The sequence below is a fragment of the Etheostoma spectabile genome, chromosome 5, assembly GCF_008692095.1.
Source record: "Etheostoma spectabile isolate EspeVRDwgs_2016 chromosome 5, UIUC_Espe_1.0, whole genome shotgun sequence".
Classification (NCBI taxonomy): domain Eukaryota; kingdom Metazoa; phylum Chordata; class Actinopteri; order Perciformes; family Percidae; genus Etheostoma; species Etheostoma spectabile.
In genome coordinates, this window is record NC_045737.1 from 7810983 (window position 1) to 7832853 (window position 21871).

Genomic DNA, 21871 nt, shown 5'->3' on the forward strand with positions numbered 1-21871 from the left:
AACTATCGCGAGATATACGAACCCCCGTGGGAACAGTGTTTTGTCTGACCAACAGTTCTACATCCAAATATACTCAGTTTACTATCAAATAAAACAGAGAAAACCAGCAAATACTCACATTTAAGAAGCTGGATCCAGAGAATTTTTGACATCTTTTGATAATTGCCTTAAACACTGACTATCTTATCAAAATAGTTGCAATCTTTCTTCTGTCCATTGGCACTAACCCTAATTGTTTCAGCGCTAGTAGTCATCTGATTCCAACACAAGTTATTCATGTTTACAGATGGTTCAAAATGGATACTGCATTCTTCATCCCTCAGTGTAAGGCAGTGTTGGAATGTAACTAAGTACATAAGCATAATATGAGCGCTTTAAGTACAAATTTGAGGTACTTTACTCTTTTCATGCTACTTTCTATTTCTACTCCACTAGGCCTACACTATGAGAGAAATATTGTACTTTTTAGTCCACTACATTATTCTGACAGCTTTTACATATGTAGTTTATAAAATACAACTACCCAACAAAATATAGACCTACAAGTACAGCTAAGACGATTAAAAAGTTAGTTGATTAACAGAACTGCTTTTTTAATCATTTCCAGTTTCTAAAATGTGATTTTAATTTTTAAGTACAAGCTGTGCTTATAATGTTTCAGTCTTAGACAATGGCTCACGCAGTAAACTCCTAAAACACTGGTCACACTGTATACAGCTCAGTAGTGCATCATTACAATACCATGTTCTGATGTGAGTTTGTTGTCAGAGCTGCTAAAAAGCTGACAGCAGAGTTAGAACAGAGGGGCATGCAGGTATGGTTGTAAAAAGATATAAAATTACAAAGTATGCCGTACAGAACTACTGCAAATATACCATAAACATACCACATTAAAAGAAACAGCATTAAATACAGCTCTATCAATAACCTGGAAGTAATCTAACAGTTAAAAAGATATGCAGTCCATGATTTAAATACATCCTTGACTGTCTTAAAGAAAATAAAGCTCCTGGGAGTGATGGTCTGATAAGTGAATTTTATTAAGTATTTTATAAATCATTAGCACCTTTTCTAGTGGCTATGTTTGTAGAAGTCATAGGAAAATGGGAATTGCCTCCAACTCTTTGACAAGGTCTTATTAAATTGTTTCCTAAACCAAAAAAAGATAAACTGAGTATTGAGAATTGGAGACCAATTAGTCTGTTAAATAATGATGCTCAGATATTCACATTGGTCTTTGCTAAAAGGTTGAAATCAGGATTGGATGATGTAATTGATGAAGAACAATCAGGATTTATGCCAGGAAGAGATATTTGTAATAACATACGATTAGCATTGGATACAATAGAATATGATGAATATGTATTGGACAACAGCTTTATTTTGCTTTAGATTATTTCAGAAAGGATTTCTGAAATATCCCAACAATTGGATAAAATCTTATTCAACTTTATTTGGAGGAACAGATGCCATTATTTAAGAAGAGACATCCTTTGCAACATTAGAAGACATGGTGGTCTAGAAGTTTTAAGTTTTGAAACCTTAAATAATACTTTCAAGGTGAAATGGTTAACAAATTTGATTGAAGAAAAGGATTGTATTTAGAATACTTTCCCTAAATATGTATTTGGTTTAGTTTGTGGACTCAAATTTCTGTTAACTTGTGATTATAAAAATTGATAGATTACCTGTGAAGTTATCAAATTTTCATAAACAAGCTGGGCTGGCCTGGATATTAATTTACAAGCATAACTTTACACCAACCAATTACTACATTTGGAATAACAAGGATATTCAATACAAAAACAAATCTCTGTATTATGGAAGATGGGTTGAAAATGGTATTATCTCGGTAAAACAACTCCTTAATGCTGACGGGCAGTTACTAAAGTATAATAAGTTCCTCTCCAAATTCCAGTTAGCAGTCACGCTGAGAGAATATCCTGTAGTTGTTGATGCTGTGCCGAGATGTGTACTGCAACTTCTTAGAGGGTCAGTAATGACAGGGATCAGTCCACTCAGTTGTGGTATTTTCCTTGGGGGAATTGACATTACCAAGAATAAATGTTCAAATAAACACATCAGGAATTGTATGCAAGAGGTAACTCTGACCTCAGGAAGATTCTTTTGGGCTTCAATGTATGGAGAAATGGACTGGCAGAAGATCTGGTTAATTGGAGACAAATTTTGTCTCAATAATAAAGTAAAAGAGGTTTCTTTTAAAATTCTGCATAAAACATACCCAGCAAAAGGGAAACTAAAGAGATTCAAACTTGACATTGAATATTTCTGTACTTTCTGTGAACTAGAAGAAGAAACAATCATCAACAGTCATTTGTTCTTTCATTGTATGTGTACTAAAATATTTTGGATTGATGTTCAACATTTTATCAGACGGAACACAGGGCAATCAATTCAATTTAAAGATAAAGATATTCTGATTTGCTTAGAAGACAGTGAGAAGGATAAAGATGTTGTTGATTTTATTCAATTAATCTTGTTGTTGGGAAAATTCCACATTCATAAGAAAAAATGGGCGGACTCCAAACCATGTTATGAACACTTCTGTCAAGAACTGCATCAATACAGCGACACTATAAGAGGCATTAAGAACAAGAAGGCAGTTAAGACTGGAATTGTGTTTGATACATTTTTCATGTATCGGTGATACATTTGACTTTGTTTGCACTACACTTTTTTTTTTACTTTCATTTATTTTGATTTATATATCTATTTTTTTCTGTGTATGCACCTCTGGTTTTGACTTTGGAATTATATAATTATACATACTGGCTATGTAACTGTTCTTTGTTAATAAAATAACATTTAAAAAATGCCACCTGCTGGTAGAAATAAGAAACCACATGATCTTTTTTGCGGTTAGACCGTATTAAATACAGTATTACTGTAATATAAAACATATATAGTGATAACAGTGACAATTCAGCACACACACACAATAATATTTAACTGTTTTAAGAACTGTGTTGTCCTAATGCGCTTATGAAATGTGTAGATAAATGCACAATTGTTAAACCTCAATCAAGTGTAGTTGCAATCAACTACTGTTCCTAACATGCTGTCATTAGCCTAGTTTGTTTATGTTTTTCTAATGTTACACTGGCGTAACAATAGTTATTATAACATATAGTTGGCCTTACAGAAAGGCCTTTCTCTTACATCCACGCATTCTATTCCCTTGGCTTTTATTTTGAAATTCTACTTCCACGTCACACATTCCTCTCGGTAATGTCATTCTTTAAACGGAGAAAAGAACAAAGGACTTTGCTAAAACCAAAATAAGACCGTTATTTGAGTTTGGTTTTTCTCGTATCTCGTTTTTGAAATCAGATCCAGAAACGGAAATGGCTTTTTTTTTCTCCTCCATTTATTCGAAACCAAAATTGAAAAAAACTCAAAATGTCCGTTTGTTCGTTTCGTTGTTCAAACGATAAATAAACTATCAAAACGTATACGGACTAAGAAGAAGTCACAAGACAAGCTGAAAGCTTTATTGTAGCAGTGTATTTTTTTTGAATGCAATCTGTGACAGTGGGTCCAGTAGGTGGCGGTACGGCGCATTTCCTCTAGTTTAACAACTCTCTGATAACACAAAGAAGAAGTATAAACGTAACGTAGTGCGGAAGTGGTTATCCATTTATCCTTTACTGTGTATGGCATCGAAATATAAGCCGTAGCGCTATGCATATTTTATTTGTCTTATTTAAATACACGGATAAGTCGCGTATTGAGGAAGTAGTTGTTTTAGAATAGCAGTTACACTCGCAGGCCCGCTGCACGAGTACAGTCGGGGGCAGAGAGGATTTGACAAGATATGTTGTGAAGTATTTTTGCAGCCAGTACATAACATTACTGTTGTGGATTTATGCCATAGACTCCAGCTCATACACTCAATATTGTGAGATAGGGTTATATATCTGTACCCCTTTCATTTTTGCAAGACGCTGTGCTTGCTATGACAAACATATGCTTCTTTACCGTAATTATGGCACAAAAGCACAAGTGAGTGGACAAACCACTGCTAATCCTAAAGAATGCTTCACCGTATATCGTCAGCATGGTTTTGGTTTGGATCAGATCGCCCTGGATTCTGTCTGGGGACATCTTTATTGATAACACTCATGCTCCTGATGTATGCTGTTGGTATCCAGGCAAGTCTCAGCTTAGGTCCAGGTGGAGACTTCCCAAGGTTCAGAGGTAAGTTACTGTATCATGAGTCAAAATCTCACATGTCAGTGTTCAAACCAAAACGTTTTCCTCACCTAACTCTTTTTCTCCTCCTCAGATGTGTTCCTGTATGCTCTCAGTCACGATGAGCTGCCCTCCCTGCTGGTTAGTGTTGCTTTCCTGCTGTTGGTTGGGCCGTGTCAGGAGCGTCGCTGGGGAACCGTCGCCTTCCTCACCCTCTCCATCCTGACAATGACCATATTACCTCTTCTTTACACCCTGGTCCTCTTTGTCGGTGGGGGTGAGGCGAGTCGGATCTGTGGTTACTCTGCAATCCAACTTGCTATGTTTGCAGCGCATTGTCGTCAAGTGGCACAGAGGAGGCTGCTGAGGTGTTTGCCGGTCTGGTTTCTCCCCTGGCTTCTTCTGCTGATGGGTCTGCTGCTGCTGCCCGGGACACCTGCCCTGCTTAACTTCTGCACAATATTCATCGGGCACAACTGTATCCTTTCCTGTTTATAAAGTCATTTGATGCCTGTACCAAAATATATTCTTCCAACAAACACACATTCTGGTTTTTAGAAGCTTGATTAGACCTCTACTGAGGACTGTGTGGGTGTGCACAGACTTTGACATCTGTCTCCCTTTTCTGTTTTAATGAACCTTTATAGACAACTCACACATATTCCGTTCCTATTATTACATAGAGATTGACCTAATATAATTCCCAGCATAGCATAGCCCAACTTTAATCTGAGCAGAGGTCTAATCAGCCAGCAGAGATGTTCTGTTACCATTTTTTCTTTCCCAATACCAATTTCTCATACCAGTGCATTAAAGCAACACTAGATAAGTTTTTGTACCTTAAAATAATGTTTCCAAAATCATTTCAGTGGTTCATCAACTCGTAACAGGGTGAACGGCATTCGGCATTCATTCGCTTTGCGGCTCTCTACCGGCTATAATCGCACTATGCAAGTTTGCCAGATCGTGTAGCGGATCTGTAGTTTGAATATATACACTGCATATATCATTATTATGGTTGTATGGTTGATATGATTGCTGTCATTGTTAAACTTGATTTTATTATCTAGTTTGATAGTCAGTCATAATGGACAAACATAAATAAACTAATTCAAGGTAGTTGTTTTTCTGGGCTAAATTACGCGGTATCAGATCAGTGCACAGACATGCATTCCCACTGATACCAGCATTTTAGGCCGCATCAGACACATTTGATAACACGTTAAAATGCAGCCTTTTTGTTTTTTTACAGTATTTATTTACCATGACTAATAACTTTCCTAATTATAGTTTATTCCTTGAAACTTTTGTGTATGTTTTGTTTTAGGCCTTGTGGTTAAAATGTAATTGTCTAGATGACCCATAGTCTGGGTGTGTGATTTGTTGCTGAGGGTTTGAGCCAAAGTTAGCACACCCCCAACAAATCTATGATGAAGCATGTTTCCATATAAACACAATAGTTCTCTGTCAAGTCTTTTTTTTTTTTTTTAAATACTTAATGTACCTCTCAGATCAGCAGCCCTTCATTGGGATGTTACAGGAGATGGAAGGGGTCAGGGTCTTGGACTTCATTCCTGATTGGCTGTATGTTCGCACTTCAGCCAGGTTCAGATTGCCCACCTATACTACCTCACAGAGGTGTGGTTCATCTCATTTACATCAAAAGTCTTACTGAATAGTCACACTCACCGCCTGCGTGCAGATTTCATCATCTGAACTTCATCGGTTGTCACAGATCTAGATCACTTTCTCAGATGCCCGAAGATCAGGCACCTGCTCCCCCTATGAGGGATCCGTCTGTATTGAACCCCCACCCATGGGTTGATCCAGAGCCTGCCTGGATAATGAATGAGTTTGCCACACTGTCAGAGGCCGAGGGGTTGGAGGAACAGATGCTAAGGGCAGGAATACTGGCATCGTTACAGGATGCTCCTGACAGCCCAGATGCAAAAGTGGAGGTCCACAAATCATCAGTTTCCTCTCTGCGGTTAGTAATAATGTAATATCATATCATGTTGCATTTTTTTGTGAATGGGTAGATGTTTGTAAGATTTCTCACATTATTCCCTAATAGTTTTAGTTATGATTTTGAGTATATATTCACTAAAAGACCAATGTTTCCCTTTCAGACTTCAGCAGCTGGAAAAGATGGGCTTCCCCACAGAGAAAGCTGTACTGGCGTTAGCAGCCTCAAAACAGCTAGACGGCGCCATTTCTCTGCTCATCGATGACAGCGTCGGAGAACAGGCGGTGGTGGTATCAAAAGGGAAGAGCCCTCTGCTGCCGGAGAGTACGTAGACAACCTCAAACTCCTGGACTTAACAGTGTTTGCTCTTGTGCAGTAAACAGAACTTACATTATGCTTGGGTTTTGCTGAGCTTTAATATTAGTTTTCCCCTGTGGGCTACTTGTAGAACTAATTTAATGATGAGAATTCATAGGGGGAGGAAGAACTGAGTTGTTCTTTTTCCATGACTGGGAATCTAATCAAGTGTCGATGCAAACTTGAGTGCGTTGGAGACCATTTTTGTATCTGCACATAACATGTACATTGGAGAGAGTGGATGTCATTGAATGTGCTATGCTGTAATCACGTTTAATGAATACTGTTGTAACCCAAATAAATACAGGGGACATGTTAAAAAACAAAACAATGAACATTATTTTATTACACCAATCATCTAAACAGGATTATCTGAACACAGTAACACATTATCAAGAAAAGGCTGTTGAATGAAATATGAAATGGATACACAACAGCATACAAAATAAGTACAATTGATCATTTTAAATAGTTTCACCATAAGTTTGATATAAGATGAAAAAAAGTATTTTCATCAGGACAGTTTAAGCCATTAACAGTGGTAAAATATGTTCAAGTTCCATTAACAGTTTTGCTATTTCCTCTGTGTGTTAAATGTCTACAAATTGAAAAAATTGCCAGTTTGCATAGTTGCTTTCGTTTGAACATTATTTTTTTTCCAGGATACAACCTCTGTTGATATGCCACCAAATCCAACTTTGCGTTGTTTTGCACATACATTACATGTAAATATACCATTGTATATTAAATCACTTTATCAGTGTATACTTGAAGGGGAGAAAACACACCAGAAAACTACAAATCACTGTTAGCAACACATCTCAGTTAGAGTAGAGATGACTTCATCTTTTTAGTGCACTACATAACATTGAGTTAAACAATATAGATAGAAGTACAACAAAATGAATACAAGAAGAGGTTTGTTTGTGTACTTGTGTCCTGCAGACTTTACATGCTCAGTTACATGCTCAGTTTACTTAAATAGTGGAATCTCTTCAGATTGCAGTGACATTGTGAAAGCAGTACAAACGCAAATCCAGTCTTATTTTCTCACATCTGATTCCTCCTTTAATTGATTACTCTAAATTACCCTTATTGTCCAGAACTGTTTGTTACTCAGGGAGCACCACGGAAGATTCAAATTTTCCTTTTTTTCAAAGAGTAAACATCTTTATTCTGAGGCTTTACTTGTGTTGCCAAAGAAATGAGACACGGACAAGGAGGAGCTGCTGGGTGTGTTATGTAAAGATAAATGTTTGGTTATGGCGACGGGTGGGTGAGGGGGGTCAAACTAGTTCTCAGGTTCCAGATGGAGGGCATTGTGGAGTATCAGTGGAGTTTCCCTGAGGTGTTCCCCATCCTAAATGTTACGGTAAAGCCCAGAGAGCGTATCAGATAAGGTCTAAATCTGCCGATGAGACCTATAGGAGGGGGAGTCAACCCAGCCTGTGATCCTCAGGGTGAGCGGGGGAGCTACTTCCCTCGAACCTTGGTGTTGGAGGACAGAGGAGAAGCAAGTCGATATGGGAGCGCACCTGCCCTCTTATCTCTGTAGAAACTAGGGGAGGCTGTGCCAAACGGTCCATCCCCAGACCCTAGATCAGGCTCTGTTGAAGAAAGACAGCAGTTGGAACGGGGCCTCCCTGTCCATCAGTGTGTGTGCTCATGTGCACTCTGTAGTCCTAATCCAAGTCTACTCTGATGTAGCAGTTAACCTGGACTCGTCATGAGTGGGTTCTTATTTTTAATAGGACATCAGTTGCCCAGTTTTTATATCAAAATTATAAATCAACTAACTAGTCAGAATATTTGAGGGATTTATCAAATTCTTCTGCTGTAAAGGACGCACATCTGGCTAGTAGGGCTGCAGTGATAATTATTAAATATTATTGAATAAATGTGTCTATTTTTTACCCCTTTGGATTAATTGTCTCGTCTATAAAATTCAGAGTTAAAAAAAACAGATATAAAAAAACAAATATAAAATTTCAAGGATACAAAGCAGCACATCCTCAGATTTAAAAAAACAAAATCAGGTACAGTATTTTGGCATTTTTGCTGGATATAATAAACAATTCACTGATTATCAAAATTGCGCTTGATTGATTTTTTGTCATTTGACTTATCATTTCATTGAGTAATAATTGCAGCACTACTGGCTAGATTAACAAACTTCACATCCATTGGTACACATTAATTTAAAAAGCTTGATTATTATACAAAAGATTAAAGCCCCTGAAAACCTTTTCAAAATTTAAATCCTAGTTTTTCTTAATAACATTCATGGCTAAATAACAACAATCAAAGTTGAAGTTAAAAACAATCTGTGTGTATCATTCATTTAATGTGGGAGTTTTTTAATGTGCTTCAGCAGGACTGTGTGGGTGTGGTTTGATCACATTTGATTGACAGTGCTGGCGACATCAGCAAACAAACAAGTAAACCGTCATTTCAATTTGGATTCAAATGTTGCTTAATCCTGATCGGTGCTTGGAAGTGTGTGACATCAATCAGTCAGAGGCGCACAGAACAAATGCAAAAATACAGAAATATGTCATGTGAAGTAAGTCATGTGATTGAGTAACTAGATTTCAGGGCCTGTAAAGTAATATCTGTACTACAACCAAAACATTTCATACATAAGAATACATCTGCTTTTCAGTGACTAGATCAACGTTCAGCAGTTCGGTAACAAGCAGTAATTTAATTCCTCTAACACTCGATCGAGACTTTCTAGAACTTGTCAAAAAAAGGTCAGTGAGGGCCGGCAGAGCTGTGGGTGAGGATGTCTCAGCGTTACCTGGCCAGATGATTGCCTCCAGCAGCGTCACCCTGCGAGCCAGAAGCTCAAGGTCGGCCTGCAAGTCGTGGAACATCTGCAAGCTAATGTCCTATTAGAGAGCAGTAACAGGGGGGACTGTGTGAGGGGGTGGAAACACCAGCCTGAGTCCTGGGGCTGCTCGCGACTGTTCCCACTCCCTGTCCCAGCAGTGAGGTACGGTGGGAGTTTTTGCCCCCCCCCCACCGTTGACCCCTGCCTAAAGCTGACCCTGCCTCAGCCCTCCTACTCACCATGAATACCGATCATAGTCTCAAGGATTAAAACCCTCTCGGCTAAGATCTTCAGCGCCTCTCTGATCTGATGTATTCCGTCCCCCTGTGAAGATAGATACAGCCGTCAAGGTAAGGAGCACAAGCCAAAGAACTGCTCGCCAAGATGCAAGTCGTTTTCTCTCTCAATAAAATTCAGCAGTTAGAAGGTTAAAACAGTCCACACATCTGCCCAGCACTCTCAGACATATCTGTTCCCTGTATTTCTCTGTATTTCCCTCATTCCATGGCCATGCTGCTATATGAAGTCAATCTCTGCCATGCTGGGCTGGGCAACATCAGCATGCACGTTACAGACTCCGGATTTTGGTGACATAACACAACTGGATTATACTTTCCCAGGATTTAGATTTGGTCATGCCATCTGCATTCCTTTTGTTGGGTAGCAGTTAAGCCAGGCGAGTATTTTCAGCACCACAGCTTTCATTCCTAACGCTGTGGTCACAATGTTACCTGACAGAATGAAGCCAGTATAGATTTACACTAAAATCTAATGGATTTGTCTTTTGTGAAAGGATAAGGCAATGGCTTCATGAGTCAAACCTTCAAAAATGATAAAAGGAGATGAACAAGAGAAGGAAAGCAGACAGAGGCAGCCGAACGCATCACCATCATAAAAGAAGGCATGCAGAGAGTAGCTGAAGCTTTTGGTGTCCAGGTGAGTGAACTGCTGGGATTAGTAACAAAAACCAATGGCATACTTCATGTGAGAAGAAAAAAGGCAAAGTTTTACTGATTCATACAATTACTGATTATATATATATTTTTATCTAATAACCATGTGGGTTCAGACTGAAATGTTGACATGGATGGTCACGATGAATTGTGATGTTGTGATCTTTCTGTTCTTGTGCTGTCATTAGGTCAAATACCTGCAAAACTAAAGACATTCCCATCAGCCTCAGCTTTACTTTGTGTTTAGTGCTAATTAGCAGATGCTAAGATAGCGAACATTTCAAACATATCTGCTAATCATTGGCTGTTAACATTGTCATTTTGAACATGTTAGCATGCTGACCTGAGCAACTAGCATGGACAGAGACTATTGGTCTTGTTAATAGAGAATGAATCCCCCCCCCCCCCAAATATGTTAGGGAATTCAGAGCTACTTTGCCTTATTTCTGTTTCAACAACACTGTGTTATTTCAGTCATTAGATGCATTCTCTAGTTCATTTTCACATCCAGGAAAGAAGGTTTATGTGGTACTTAAAGGTGAAATCATGCAAGGTTGCACCGTAGGGTAAAAGAGGAGGATAGCTGTATCCACTCCACTCACATCAGAGCACAACACTTCTAAACCCAACGGGACCCACCACTGACACATATGGAGTGATTTGGCATATACATTTCGCACATTTACTTTGTGGTTCATGGAGACATTTAGAAGTTTGTAAGATCAAACAAATACAGTCAAATTCAAAGAAAATGATCAAAACTTTGCTTCTAGAGAGATTTTTTACTATATTCTACATTATTTCACTTAGTAAGAGAGTTGGTGCCTGGTGTCGTTACAAGGTCGACATTGCTTTGTTTTCTTTTGTATATTTCCATGTATATGCCAAAGTCAGATGCTGAAAAGGTGACTGTGAAAGGTAGCCATGGGGACAGTAGCTTGCAGAGGGAGTCAGACAGCTTTAGGGTCAAGAGGACAGTGTCGTGACAGGGGACAGCAGTCCAGAGCACACCCCAAGGACCAACAAAAACAAAAACACAGTAACACAAACATTAACAAAAGACTTCACACACAAAATTACGGACAGATCGACAGCTAAAATCACATTTATACTCAACAGAAACAACAAAAACACTTTATGACTATCGACTGGGAGAAAAAGTGTGGACTTGACAGAAAAAGTGATGAACACCACTTTGTGGCCAATCACAGCCATAAACATGGTGGTTGTAGATCATAACCAGACCCTGAGATGTGGGTCATGGTTAGACTTGGTGGAAGTTACAGAATAGATTCATTGCATTGGAAAGTGAACACAAAATGACATAAATAAATTAAAAAATGCTTACATTTAGATTGCTCTTGTAAAATGAGAGAGGTAAAAGAAAAATAAGGGTTAGACGGACACAGAGACAATATTTAACGTTCAACAAAGGAATCTTATGTTTATTTGTTAAATCTTCTAACTAAAGGTTAACCCCTCCTGTCTAGGCCCTGTGTCACCATGTGAACTGTGAACTACCACCAACTACTTTCTTACCGGAATGCCCTTCTCCCCTGGCTCTCCCTTGGAACCCGGTGATCCCTGCGAAGAAATATTACCAACAGAACAAAGTTGACTTCAAAACATTAATGAAAGCAGTGCAGCAGTTTACCTGGACAGAATGAGTTCATTCTCCCAGAGACTGTGTTGTCTCTGGTCAGATTTGTAGTGCTGCTGGTTAGCGTAGTTTGCAGTAATATAACTAGCTAAGACATGTGTTGATGTTTCCCCCCCCCGTACACTTGTTTACTAATCATCAAGGCAGCAGGGGTGGCTTACCGGCTCGCCTCTGAAGCCCCTCTCTCCTGGGTAACCTAAAGGACCCTGAAAAAAAAACAAAGGCATGTTGTTTAAGGCTGTAGGGTAAATGAAGAAAACCTTCTGAATATCCTCATCTGGGAGTGTACTCACCCTCTCCCCACGTTCTCCCTTTAGCCCCATAGGGCCCTGCGTTCCAGGGGCTCCAGGTTTCCCCTGTATTGAGTCAGGAAGGACATTATAAATGACAATGATGAATTTGTACGGCAACAAATCTGACAGTGCTAAACTCAGTTAAGTGCACGACTATGCTGTGAGAGAGCTTACATTCTGTCCCGATGGGCCAGGAGGTCCTACTGGGCCTTTGGGACCTGGTGGACCTGCGTAATAGATAGAAAGATTCATTCATTCATTAGCACCAACCACGATCACCCTCTGGGAGGAGGTGGTGCTGGTTTTTATTGTGTTTTTCCTGAAAGAAAATCGGTGTCCTTAAAAGGTTGGATTTTCTTAAGTTTTTTGAATTAAGGCATTAAGATCAATTTCCAAAAGATTTTCTAGTTAGTTTTTTTATTCCTCTTTTTAGCATGGGTGTATAAACTTATGCAAGCCACTGTATATTCCACTGTTTTTAGTCAGACGGGTTTGTTCATATATCATTCATAGCCTGATTTAAACACAATTTTATACCTACAAAACATGAAACATGATTGATTGATTTTTTATGGCTGTTGACAGTATTTAATGAGTTATAAACAAAAGTAAATAATGAATAAAAGGTTTTCACAGAGGGGATTTTGGATATCCCTTATATGTAAATTAATAAATCTTAATATCTATTTCCTCTGTAAAAACCTTTGACTCTAATACTTCATCAAAATGAAACAACAGTTTTAAACCTGACTTTATCCAAAGTTCACATTTCTGTTCTGGTAATGTATTCAAATTACCGGTAGTGCATTTTTCTCAATATAACGACTCATTTGCATATTTTAACATAAGATTTAAGAAAACTTGTAATACAAAACAATATTGTCTTAATGTAAGTAATCAACTGAGAAGGTTTCATGGTAATCTATTAGTTAAAATCTTTTCCCTATTCACCTGCAGTGTCTCCCCTTAAATAGTCTCGCATTGCCAGACCTTCCTCCACGGTGCTGCATAGGAGGGTCTGGCTAGTCCACACAGCATTCCGGGATGGGAAAAAAACGTGCTCTGGTTTATTGGCCTTTCTTTAAACCAATCACAATCGTCTCGGGCGCTGAAAAGCCACGGTACCTCTGCAAAATAGCCTTGGGAAGGAACTTGTTTGGTGGAACGTGTACGTTCAAACGGTTTTTTTTTAGTCGTGGGAGAGAAAACTCCATTTGGACAGATAGTCTAGCTGGCTGTGTGGATTTACCCTGCAGAGATCTGAGGAGCAGTTAACCATAGTCCTCATAAATCAAAATGTCAACACAAAGGAAGCCCAAGGCAACAGATATCCAGCCTAAATGAATAAAATCCGGCAGAATTTCCATTGGCAACGGAGCAATCCGGGAAGTAGAAAGTCGAGGATATAGACTACCCATTAAATGACTGCCGTCAAAGTGCTCATATTATGCTTTTTGGCTTTTCCCCTTCCTTTATTGTGTTACATAGCTTTGTGTGCACATGGTTTACAAAGTGAGAAAGCCCAAAGTCCACCCCAAAGGGAAATACCATCTCCAACAGAAAACACTGTTCACAAACTGCTCCAAACAGCTCTGTCGTAGTCCAGCCTTTACTTCTGTGACAAACTACGTCCCTTTGTAACATGTTACAATGCTCGCCTAGCTGCTAGCGTGGCACGCCCTCATACTATGCTTCTGACTGGCTAGTAGTCCTAACCTAGCTACTGTGCATGTGCGACTCCCAACAAAGATGGAATAGAGGTGTGATGCCTCACTCTGTAGCTAAAACGGAGAGCTCAACACACAGGGTGAAAAGGAGCTGCAGCAATATGTAGTACAACAAAAATATGATGTTTTTTGAAAATTAAACCATGTAAACCTATTCTGATATATCCTTTAAATCCAATTATGAACCTGAAAATGAGCATAATATGAGCACTTTAAGTCACTATTTATTGCCAAATTAGGTAACACGATGGTGATTGAGCCTATGGCCAACGAAAGAAAGTATTTCCAGTATTACAAACTAGGATCTGTGGAAATACCGGGGAAAATCACAAGCGGCACCCAGTTAGTGATGCATTATCACCCGCCAGAGCGGATAGGCAACAGACTCATTTTTCCAACTCTCTTCTGTGTAAAGCGGCGTACCAATTCTCTCAATTACCGCTGGTTGCCAAAGGTGCCACCAAAGAGAATGAAACAGAGATTGAGTTTGTAACTCAGCTGAAGAGTAACTTTTAGTGTGTGGACTCAACTTTTAGGATCGGTTGGAATAAGCATTTCATGCTTATATAAAATACAAAAAACTGAGCCTACATTCAGTCAAAACGAGACTGTATTTTTGTGTGTAAAATGTTTTTATTTTAGATATTTGCTTCTTTTAGTGCAGGGCTTGGGTTTCTCATGCACACATGCACGCACGCACGCACACATGCAGGCACGCACGAACGCACGCATGCATCCACACACACGCACACACACACATTCTGTGCAGTACAGGGATAAACATCAGTGATAAACACTCACCAATAGGCCCAGGGGGACCCTGAGGTCCTGGAACAGGCAACCCTCGTGAGTCATGGAAAGTGTTGCTGAAAAAAGGGTCTTTTCCACGACCTAGAGTTGAAACAAAATGTGAATTTAAAGGACTAGTTTAGTTTATATTACTGTACAAGTTGTAGATTACTGCATTAGAAATGTATTTATACGTATATAAAATTGTAATCATTTATTTAGATGGTTGTGTATTACATTTAAGGGACTCATTGGGACTCAGACATGGTGGGTGTTTTTAATGATTGTCAATGTATCTAAAGTGCACGGCCATAACATGAAAATCCAATGTTACTCTCTTTGTAAATGCAGGTTTGTATTATGGGTAAATGTAGTAATTATGTGATGCTCCAACAAGCTCCAACAAACAAATTTTGGTTATATTTATTGATGGTGATCTTAAGGTTTAGGTCCATGGTTATAGTAACTGAGGATATAACCGATAATATAGACTGCGAGAAAGTGCTTCAATAGAAGTGTACCTGAAGAAGCCTGTGTGATTATAAATAACTATGATCTTGTGAAGAATAGTGATCCAAGTCTTTCAGTGTGGTGTTTTACTTTAGCTGTAAAAGTCCTTCTGTCATAAGGTACTTGTGTGAATGCTGTGCACAAAGCAATCTGTGTTGATGCTGCTGATTGAGAAGCTCAAGGCAATGAAGGACCTCTTTATTAAATCAACATAACCTCCAGAGGGCAGTATCTCCAAACAAATACTCAGACTTCATCAACTTCCAAAGGTTAGTAAACTACACTGAAATGTGTTCAAAAACAAGGTGTTTCACATTCATAGAAAAAGGAAAGTAATATTGCATAAAAAACATTCTATATCCACTGTGTGACAACACTGAATGAACGTCTACAACTAAATTTGTCTACAAGAGGAAGAGGGTGGTGAAGGTGTGAGTAATAGAGGAAGTGTGCGGTCATTGGGTCATTTTACACTGACAGGAAACACAGATCCAATACAGATCCAGCATTAGACAGGAGAAACAGAGAGGAGGAGGAGGAGGAGGAGGAGGAGGGCTGAAACATCCTCCAACTGCCAGAACGTGGCACACCGCTAACAGATCACGGCCAGAGGTGACATCCAAAAGAGAGCTGGTACTCTGTGTCTATTTCTACACACATCATTTCTTATAAAGAATGCACTTGGATCTACTGCTTGACGTAAAAAAAAATTGTGGGAGCACTAACAAACTGAAATTATATTTTTAAACAACAATGCTCCTCCTCTCTACTTGACTTTCTGGCTGCTGGTTTAGAAACCCTCTCCCGGGGATTCCAACGTCCTGATGCAGACCTAAAAGCCAAATAAGCCAGTGTTTTCCAAAGGAAGCTCAGCACGTTCCCTACTGTTACTATGATGTGAAAAAAAGGTCTTGCAGTCTCGGAAATCATCATACCAACTTCAACGTCCCACAGCTTTCTCCACACAGGAACAGAGAGCTAACAAAGCTGTGCGCTGCATACTTTGTTTTACCACTGAATCCACATAAACCAGCCGATGCGTTGACCTTGAAAGAGCCGACGCAGGCCCCCATCTGTCTCTCTCACTCCCCCTCAGCTGTCTGAGCGGCCTACATCTGGAAGTTGTTGAGTGACATCAGTGATGGACAGGTTCTCATCCCAGTATGTGAAGTCTCAGTCAATGTCAGACTGTCTTTGCCTCCATGTAATACTCTTTGATTCTGTTCTACTTGGCTGGTAGACAATCAGAAGTGAGTAGCGGTTAAAGGATTACCACCATCCTGTCTGTTTCTCATTCTCCTTGTTTCTTTTGTATATCAGCAGTCCTACCACTTATGAGAGCTCTTGCACAGCAGGAGGGATCATGAGGCTGCTAAAGATATGAATGTCAGCAGTTTTCAGCTAGAAGTCTGTAAAACCTACATCATCCAGTCTGAGAACAAAGGATTTGACTTGATTTTGAGTACATGCACTCGTGCTGGGTTCATGGCAAAATTATTTTGTTACATTAAAATGGAATGTACAGCGATTAAAAGGAAAAGTGCGCTGTTTTTACACATTAAAGTCTGTCTACAAGTCTTGAGGAGTACTATTGTACATATGAAATAAGTTTTATAAAGCCTTTTGTGGTGATAAATTGTCTCAAGTTATGTCACTTGAGTCAGCATCAGTGGGGCTAAAGACTACAAGTTTGAAAATTTAAAAAGTGAGTGTGGAGTTAGAAAGAAATGAGCTTACCAGACTTCTGTAGCTCGCTTCTCATCTCTGCTTGTGGCTAGCAGCTCAAGGCTACATTAGCTGGTAATAGCATAACACTCCTAAATCCACACACAAACTGTCGGAGGTCGAGTTGCAATGCGAGTAATGTCGGTGCCAGGTTTTAGATGCTATATCAAATCCGCCAGACATGTCTAAAACAAAGGATGTGCCTCGTGGCCTGCCTTATTCTGACTTTGATTGGCTTACCAATCAGAGACAATTACTAGTATTCTTACCCTAACCCTAACCAATCCCCACTCCCCCTGCCTAAACCTAACTACATTGACCATGAATTTGTGTCATGGTGACCGTATGAAGTCTGTCATTTGTCCAGAGTCTTACTGTGGTCTGGTTCTGGGATGTGGGCACTAGCTGGAGCTGGAGGCCCTGGAGGGCCAGGCGGGCCTGGTAAACCCCTCTCTCCGGGAAGGCCTGGAGGACCACGGGGGCCTGAGAGAAAGGAATGTCAGAAACATCACTGTGGGCACAGACATACTATACTTCAGAGGTATGTCATATGACCATAACATTTCTTCTGGAGAGACACATCACAATAGCAGGCTGGTAACGATAAATGAGGGTGATGCGATGATAGGAGGATAAACTATGACAAAGACCAGGGAGGAACTAGATTAGATAAAGTGCTGAATGATACAACATAATAGTGTCTGGCAGGAGTGTGTATGTGTGCTTCTGTATGTACTGTATGTATGTATGTATGTATGTATGTGCACATGTGGAGTAAAATCAGCAGATATACCGAGGAGGAGAAGTGTATAAACTGGCCGACTTTGTTTCTCTGTAATTAACAGGAGGAGGGTTTTTAATGGTGTGGTGCTGGGAACTGGCTCAGGGACAAGGGAAAACTCAAATAAACACCTTTAAACTCTGCAAAGTGTTACTGGCACACTTGTTCATAGTAAATGAAATGCTCCCTGCATAAACACCACTAGCTTTTGGACATGTGTGTATGTGAGTAACAGCCTGTGAGTAGTCCATATGGGCCAGTTAGGTAAAGTGTCCCTTCCCCTCCCCCAGTCTTTTTTTTTTTTGAAGGTGGAAAAATGCACCACCACAACTACATCTGACCTCATTGTTTGGACTCTACTGAGGTAATGCGGCCCCTTAAACACCACCTCTTGCCCTCCAACAGCCCCAGACTCACCACCTCTCTGTTTATGTGTTGATGCAACTGACAATGACAGTCCACTAATTACTGCTTTGCAATGTAATGTTGTTATAGCTCTGATTTGACACCTCTGTGGGCCATTTTCACTTAGCCTAAACACTGCAGTATGACCGGCTGGGTTTTGGCTGTGCACAGGAGACTCCAAGGTACAATCTGCGACACAGTGTTTGAAATGGCCAATCAACCTGGCCCTTTAAAGTATATGTGACATATTGGGGGGAAACAATTTTCATTTTTCCTGCATAATAATGGTTCCCTGGAGCAGCGTTAAACGTTTGTAAAACAACTCTCTTCTCAGGATTCATCATAATGTACAGTATCACTTCTCCTAACAACACAAGTTCACTTTTCTCCCATCTTTCCAAGTACCTCTAGATCAAAAACAGATTTGTCTAGATTTTCCAAGACATTGGACACATTCCAGTCGTGTTTATATTTCTTTTTAAAATGAAAAAATCAGCACAATAAGGAAAAAAAGAGCTTTGGATGTAAGACATAGATCTAGTTTTGGGTACTTATATGGTAATGGAGATAGAAAAAACAATAACACCACGGGCATATGGAAATCATAAGGACCTGGGATTTGTGTATATATAGCTCATGTTCATTTCAGATTGAAGTCATATGGAGCTTCTCGGAAAGTGGGTTTGTAGTTTACTCTTTGCTCTAAATCTCATCTTTACCCAGCAGCAGGCACAGAGCAGGGGTCATATGTTAGCCTGAGAGGAGAGGCATTCCCTTCATGATCCAGACCAGAGATATAACAGCCTATAGCCAGAGCAGATGTTGTGACAAACTTATACCACCATTTACTTGGTCATCATTCATGTCACAGCTGCCTGTGCATTTACTTTTTCCCCCAACAGCTCATTTATTATTTGTACATAACCAGTGAGGTCTGAACACATAGAGCAGATTTATGATTCTGGTTCGTGAGCAGCAGCACATGTTGGAGGGGGGTTCATGTAGTCTGAAAACAATTGCTTTCACTGCCCACTGAAACAGCACTTTTAGAAACACATGATTTCAAAGGCCAACGGACAAAATGCCCAAATTCCAGAAAGTTACCAGCAGGCCACTGGAACGCTCCAGCATTTACCACTGGAGGGTCTGTGGGTTGACCCAGTGGTTTAAGAGAAAGACAAACTCTGCAGCAGAACATTAGGGATCAGTCTTTTGTTAGTGATCTCTCTGATTTTTCCTCTGTTGTTTCCACAGGTATTTGGTCAACAGTGAGCCACTCAAATGTCTTGTTCTACAGACAATAGCTTAAGTGGAGAGGCAAATATACAACTGCCCTGCAACACCCTCCGTCTCTCCCAATGACACACACACAAATGCATCGTGACAAACTGTGTCAACAACTTCTAAAAAAAGGTGCATTTGTTTCTCTCAGCTCAGAACTGTCTGCGAGCTGTGTCTTTTACTATTTTCAGTCCTCTCTTACCTGCAGGTCCCGAGGATCCCTTTAATCCAGGGCTTCCAGATGGGCCCCTCGTCCCGGCCTCCCCCCGAGGCCCACTGGGACCTGGCAGCCCTCGAGACCCTGGCTTCCCTAAGAGTAGGAAACAGTCATGACGAGTAATCACAAAGCCTTAACTGGTTTACATCTTAAATGGTTTTACATGCATTGAAAGCTAACTATGGTTACGATTTACCTTCTTTGCCAGGAAGCCCATCTCTCCCCTTTTCACCCTGAGGACCTGTAATGAAAACAGAAAGATGGCTTAATTGAGAGGTGTGGCTCTGTGAATCTGAGAATCTGGGCTCAAACCACCTGGAGAAGAGGTTGTTTGAAATCCATGGAGGGATGGGGTAAAACTCTCTAAATTCTAAGTAATAGAGCTAAGCAACATTTTAATTACTGTCTAAGTCATTGTTAGGTCTGATTTAAATTTCATTTCCAAAATAAATAAAAATATTTCATTAATTAAAAAAAGATATTTTGTAGTTTTTAAAGGAGCCATTAATTCATTGTGACTGGAATGGATTTCTGAAAATGATGGCTGTCTGAATTCTATGGCATATGTTAAAAAAGAAGCGGTAGGAAGAAAATTACCTCAAGTGATAACACTTGAGTCAGAGTTGGCTGTGTCTGAAGACTACAAGTTTAAAAATGAAAGAAATCTGTTGGTGTGGAGTTTACCAGACCTCTGTAGCTGCCTACTCATCTCTGCTTGAGGCTAGCAGCCATAAGGCTAACATAGCAGCTACTAGCATAACACACCCAAATCTCTGACTGAACTGTCGGTGGTCAAGCTGCATTGTAGGTAATGTATGCGCCAGGTTTTGACAATGTGTTTTTATTCTGTAGATGGTAGTGAATGAGGGTGGGACTTTGCACACAGCCATTGACAGCAGCACCCATTTTCACAAGGACGGTCTCCTTTTTCTACAAATAAAAACTTCTGCCATCATCATGGTCATTTAAAAGATTCTATAATCACTATAGCGGCTATAACTGGGCACAACTTTTGGCTAAACACATTTTAATCTAACTTTTTTAAAGGTCTTCTGACAGTGCAACAGGGTTAGTGAACTCTAACAGTGGTGGGCTCGACTCCAGGAGAGGAGAGGAGAGAGAGAGAGAGAGAGAGAGAGAGAGAGAGAGAGAGAGTTCGCTTTCCACACAGCCACAGAGCACTGAAAGTGAGCAGCGCAGACAACTTTTGCTAAAGGAAATGAGTGTGTGTGCAGTGGAGGAAATAAGATATGAGCAGAGGCGAGCAGGTATAGGGCTGAGAAAAGCTGTAAGGAGTGATTTCTGACTAAATTATCAAAACACAAAACCCTGGACTCAACTTAATACAAATATGCAGTATTTTTTTAACCTAAAACTTATTCATGCATGACAGCATGATATACCTACCTGCAGGTCCCTGCTCACCAGGAGCTCCGTGAGTGGGCATAGCCCCCATCAGTAATGAGGCCTCCGGTGCAGTTGCTCCTTTACCCTGAAGGTGGCGATGTGATATGGAGGTTGGGGCGGTAAGTAATTGGACCTGGTACAGGAAGACATAAAACAAGTGTGGGCAAATAGCCAAAATGCTTGTTTTATGTATTATATTTCCCAGTGATTCAGATACTGTGTCTGAATGAGCGCAGTACCTTCGCCTCCAGGGAGCTCAGCCGGTCAGTCAAAGCTGTGATTCGACTGCAGTTGAGACAATCTAGAAAACAAAAAGATGTTTGCTTTACTTTCATAAATCAGAAACTTAAATATGTTTATATTTGCTATTGTGCTCTATTAGTCAAAGCAGTAACATGTAGGGCTGGGCGATATGGAGAAAATCAAATATCACCATATTTTTGACCAAAAACCTTGATATCGACACCACAACAATATTTTCGTGTTGACTACTGGTGCTTTCACAAAATACTTACACAATGGGATTTTTGATAAATATTCATATCAAATAATATAATAATAATGTTCAAATAACAGTAATGTGAATATAATGACTGAATAGGTAAAGGCTAATAATAGAACAGCTAGAACAGTCTGGTAATTTCAGAAAATGACATCACTTTAATGTATTGCAGCCTTTAAAACCAGGAAAAGACAACACTCATGCCATATTACGATATTACGTTATCCAAAATCTAAGACAATATCTAGTCTTA

General features: G+C 39.8%; 2 protein-coding genes across 5 annotated transcripts in view; one reads left to right on the top strand and one right to left on the bottom strand.

The window, feature by feature from the left end:
• The first annotated feature begins 3658 nt into the window (after nucleotides 1–3658).
• On the top strand, nucleotides 3659–6863 carry rhbdd3 (rhomboid domain containing 3). Its single transcript, XM_032515135.1, has 5 exons — nucleotides 3659–4218; nucleotides 4307–4690; nucleotides 5724–5850; nucleotides 5948–6199; nucleotides 6342–6863. Exons 1-5 carry the CDS (start codon nucleotides 4056–4058, stop codon nucleotides 6508–6510), a joined length of 1095 nt encoding a protein of 364 aa, XP_032371026.1. The 5' UTR covers nucleotides 3659–4055; the 3' UTR covers nucleotides 6511–6863.
• emid1 (EMI domain containing 1) overlaps nucleotides 6851–21871 on the bottom strand; it is a 55513-nt gene continuing 40492 nt past the window's right edge. The window contains exons 5-17 of one of the 4 annotated variants that reach the window (XM_032515132.1): nucleotides 21356–21417; nucleotides 21117–21249; nucleotides 19906–19950; nucleotides 19695–19802; nucleotides 17401–17508; nucleotides 14803–14892; nucleotides 12449–12501; nucleotides 12275–12337; nucleotides 12143–12187; nucleotides 11861–11905; nucleotides 11670–11681; nucleotides 9608–9692; nucleotides 6851–8142 (exon numbers count right to left, since the gene is read on the bottom strand). In XM_032515132.1, the coding sequence (XP_032371023.1) occupies nucleotides 8009–8142; nucleotides 9608–9692; nucleotides 11670–11681; nucleotides 11861–11905; nucleotides 12143–12187; nucleotides 12275–12337; nucleotides 12449–12501; nucleotides 14803–14892; nucleotides 17401–17508; nucleotides 19695–19802; nucleotides 19906–19950; nucleotides 21117–21249; nucleotides 21356–21417 (983 nt within the window). In that variant the 3' untranslated portion in view covers nucleotides 6851–8008. Of the gene's footprint in view, nucleotides 9427–9607; nucleotides 9693–11669; nucleotides 11682–11860; nucleotides 11906–12142; nucleotides 12188–12274; nucleotides 12338–12448; nucleotides 12502–14802; nucleotides 14893–17400; nucleotides 17509–19694; nucleotides 19803–19905; nucleotides 19951–21116; nucleotides 21250–21355; nucleotides 21418–21871 lie in introns of all 4 variants that reach the window. The other 3 variants (XM_032515133.1, XM_032515134.1, XM_032515131.1) reach the window with 3 other exon arrangements.

Excerpts from the sequence above, each read along its gene's own strand:
- rhbdd3 (XM_032515135.1), top strand. The coding sequence starts at position 4,056 with ATGCTTCACCGTATATCGTCAGCATGGTTTTGGTTTGGATCAGATCGC. Across the intron at positions 4,691-5,723 it reads AATATTCATCGGGCACAACT|ATCAGCAGCCCTTCATTGGG; the intron begins GTATCCTTTCCT and ends TGTACCTCTCAG. Across the intron at positions 5,851-5,947 it reads ACCTATACTACCTCACAGAG|ATCTAGATCACTTTCTCAGA; the intron begins GTGTGGTTCATC and ends CGGTTGTCACAG.